A 3,094-nucleotide genomic window follows, 5' to 3' on the forward strand; every position below is an offset into this window, starting at 1 on the left:
GGAAGTCTTGTCCCAGAACCTTCCCATCTCATTTATTATTGAGTACCAAAATCAAATCTCAGTACTGTACCGTTTATTAAACAGTCTAGTATAGAATTAGCGGGACGGTTCTGGGGCGTTCCCAATTCTAATCTAAATTGAAATCTTTATGAGAAGCTACAAAAATAGAAGAACCATTTTAGTGGAAAATGTTTCTTTTTGTTCTTTTACCCAGAAAATAAAATAAAATAATACAACATATTGTTTGTTGATTTTGATTGAGGAGTTTGATGCAGTTTAGCTTAATTGAATCCCTAAAATCATCGGCACTAGTACTTTGACTCTAGAGATAGTAACCTTAAATAAATCAATCGTCTATTGCACATGTCTTATGTCACCTTAATAAATTTCATACAACTTTATCATGTATCAATCTACTCCTAAATTAACTATAATTTTTTTTTTTTGGATAAAATTTCCTTTTCCTTTGTTGACCTCAAATTCATCAACACAATGGTGCTAATTACTCATCTTACAATTAATCACATTGTTTTTAGATCACAAGAGTCTTTGTACACAAAACGTGGTGGCATATAGATTTCCCTAAAACTATTAAATGATACTTTGTACCCTATGTGCATATATTGGCTCCTAGGTTTGATGAGCTCAAACAAGATTAGACGAGTGAGTTTGACGTAAGGTTCGCTTCAAGAATATTATGCTCATTTTATCCGTATCCTAATATTTTATAAATTATAACTAACTTAATACATGTACTCTATCATCCATATAACAATAGAATATGACATTTCGAGAAATCATAAAACAAATCTGAATCATGTATTTTTATTGCTTATTTTAATCTAAACTACATGTGACATTTTCAGAAATCATAAGAATATTGGACGTTGCGATCTAAGGCTGCTTCTAGAATATTATAACTATTCTTCTGAAAAAAATTTTAGAATATGTGTAAATTAAAATAAGGGATGTGATAAAGAAGAAACGTGTTGCCTCTTTTTTCTCATCGCACAAACTTGTATAACAGAATTTTCTCATTGCACAAACTTCTTCTTTTTTTTTTTTTTGGATGAACTTAGGAAAACTTACATAACAATATTGAAAAGACAAAGTTTTTCTTCACCGATGGCTGAATGATGGAACGGTCCAGATATGATCTCATTACTCTCTAGTCTCTACTCTCTCCCTCTATCGGATGCCATTGATGAGCCACAATGAATGAATCACCGTGGCCTTAGGAAAACTTGGTCCATATTAAAGAGAGCTATTGTACATAATTTCCATTGGATGTCATTCTAGAAGAAAGTGGATATTCACATCTTGATTCCCATATGGAATGAAGACCATAGCTATTGAAACCGGACCAGCGGTTGGTCAACCAATGAATTAGACCAACTCTGGACACCAAATTGGACCAAAATGGCTTAATGAACCAGGAAAAATCAGAACCTCTTTTGTTCATTTTGGAAAGGACAAAAATGGATTATTCAAATCACCCCCCTCCTGGCCCCCACCACCACCAGTTGTATGGTCAAATTCAAACTTTGTGTTCTCTTCATTTCTAAGTTGGAAGTTTCCAACACCTTATTTTCTATGAACCATAAGGATAACCACATGGGGGTTTCGATTTTCTACCGTTTAAAGACTTGTTCATACCAAACAGTTCCTGAACCTCACTAATCTATAAATACCACCATCAATAGGCTCTCTTCATCTCCATCCCAAAATTAAGGTTGTCCCTATTGAGATTTTATTCCCTTCTTTCTTCTTTGCATCATTTTCTTGCTCTAGCAAAAAATGGCAGTGACTACCATTAGCAATGAGTTCAGTTGCCCAATCCCTCCTGCTAGGCTTTTCAAGGCTGCAATCCTTGATGCACACAACCTACTTCCCAAGATCGTTCCTGACAAGATCAAATCCATTGAAATTCAAGGAGATGGTGGGGCTGGATCCATCAAACAGATCAACTTGGCTGATGGTTTGTCCTCTCTCTCTCTCTCTCTCTCTCTCTCATTTTTTTCATTTATCTTTTATTTTGTAGTGAAGTCAATGGAGTGGTGTAACAACTTTTCATGGACAAAGATATAAGAAAATTTTCTTTTTCTAACATGCAGATGGCCCTTTTGACTTCATCAAGCATCGGATCGATGAAGTTGACGAACAAAATTTTAAGTGCAAGTTTACTTTAATCGAAGGTGCTGTAATAGGGGAAAAGATTGAAAAGGTTGCTGATACAGTTCAGTTCGTGGCCTCTGCAGATGGGGGATCCATCATTAAGGCTACTTCTGAGTTTTACACTATTGGTGATTACACAATGGGTGAAGATGAAATCCAAATGGGCAAAGACATGGCCGTTGGAACTTTCAAGATGGTGGAAGGTTACCTCTTGCAGAACCCAGATGCATATGCTTAAGAGTCTCTTTAGTTACTCTATCATTACATCAATAGAGCTATTATGGCTCAACTTTCTAGAAGTCATCCATTGTGTTTGTGTCTATCTCTTTTTCTTTTTTTTCTTTTTTTGGGTAGGGGGAGGAAGGAAGGGGAAATTGTTGGTCAAGGGATATTATGGATTTGTTTGTACTTAATAAAGGATGATTTTGTTAAAAATGCACATTTGATTGCACAATAAAGATGAAAAAATAAAAAACCTATTTCATGATAATAAGTTCCTAGATTTGTGTTTCAATTGGATAAGATAAACATCACAACCATTTTCATAGCAGTATGAAGCACTTACATCACTATTCAACTGTTACATAACATTTATAAGCTAATTAGAAAAAAGATATACTTATAGTGGCTGTTGGGCCAGATGGTCCCAGATTATGGATAAACATGCAACTTTGACCTTTTTTGGGGGTGATCTTTGACCTAATCATTGTTCTAAAATATGGTTTTTTTTTTTTTTTTTTTTTTTTTTTTTTTTTTTTTTTTTTTTAATAACGAACTTTAATTTGACAAATGTACATTGCATGATAAGAAGAATTTAATCTCATATTATATGCCAGATGTTTGGACCGACCACATATATTAAGAAGTACGTAGAATGATTAGATCAGAGGAAGAAAAAAATATATCAAATATTTAGGTC

General features: G+C 34.0%; 1 protein-coding gene across 1 annotated transcript; it reads left to right on the forward strand.

Moving 5' to 3' along the window:
- The first annotated feature begins 1,727 nt into the window (after window positions 1-1,727).
- LOC122077745 (major strawberry allergen Fra a 1.07-like) lies at window positions 1,728-2,659 on the forward strand. The gene is made up of 2 exons (XM_042643592.1): window positions 1,728-1,978; window positions 2,115-2,659. Exons 1-2 carry the CDS (start codon window positions 1,798-1,800, stop codon window positions 2,411-2,413), a joined length of 480 nt encoding a protein of 159 aa, XP_042499526.1. The 5' UTR covers window positions 1,728-1,797; the 3' UTR covers window positions 2,414-2,659.
- Window positions 2,660-3,094: the final 435 nt, after the last annotated feature.

Source organism: Macadamia integrifolia, chromosome 5 (genome assembly GCF_013358625.1).
Source record: "Macadamia integrifolia cultivar HAES 741 chromosome 5, SCU_Mint_v3, whole genome shotgun sequence".
NCBI classification, from domain to species: Eukaryota; Viridiplantae; Streptophyta; class Magnoliopsida; order Proteales; family Proteaceae; genus Macadamia; species Macadamia integrifolia.

Bases quoted from the DNA above. Each gene is read 5' to 3' on its own strand.
- LOC122077745 (XM_042643592.1), top strand. From the start codon at position 1,798: ATGGCAGTGACTACCATTAGCAATGAGTTCAGTTGCCCAATCCCTCCT. The intron at 1,979-2,114 runs GTTTGTCCTCTC...TCTAACATGCAG, and splicing joins ACAGATCAACTTGGCTGATG to ATGGCCCTTTTGACTTCATC.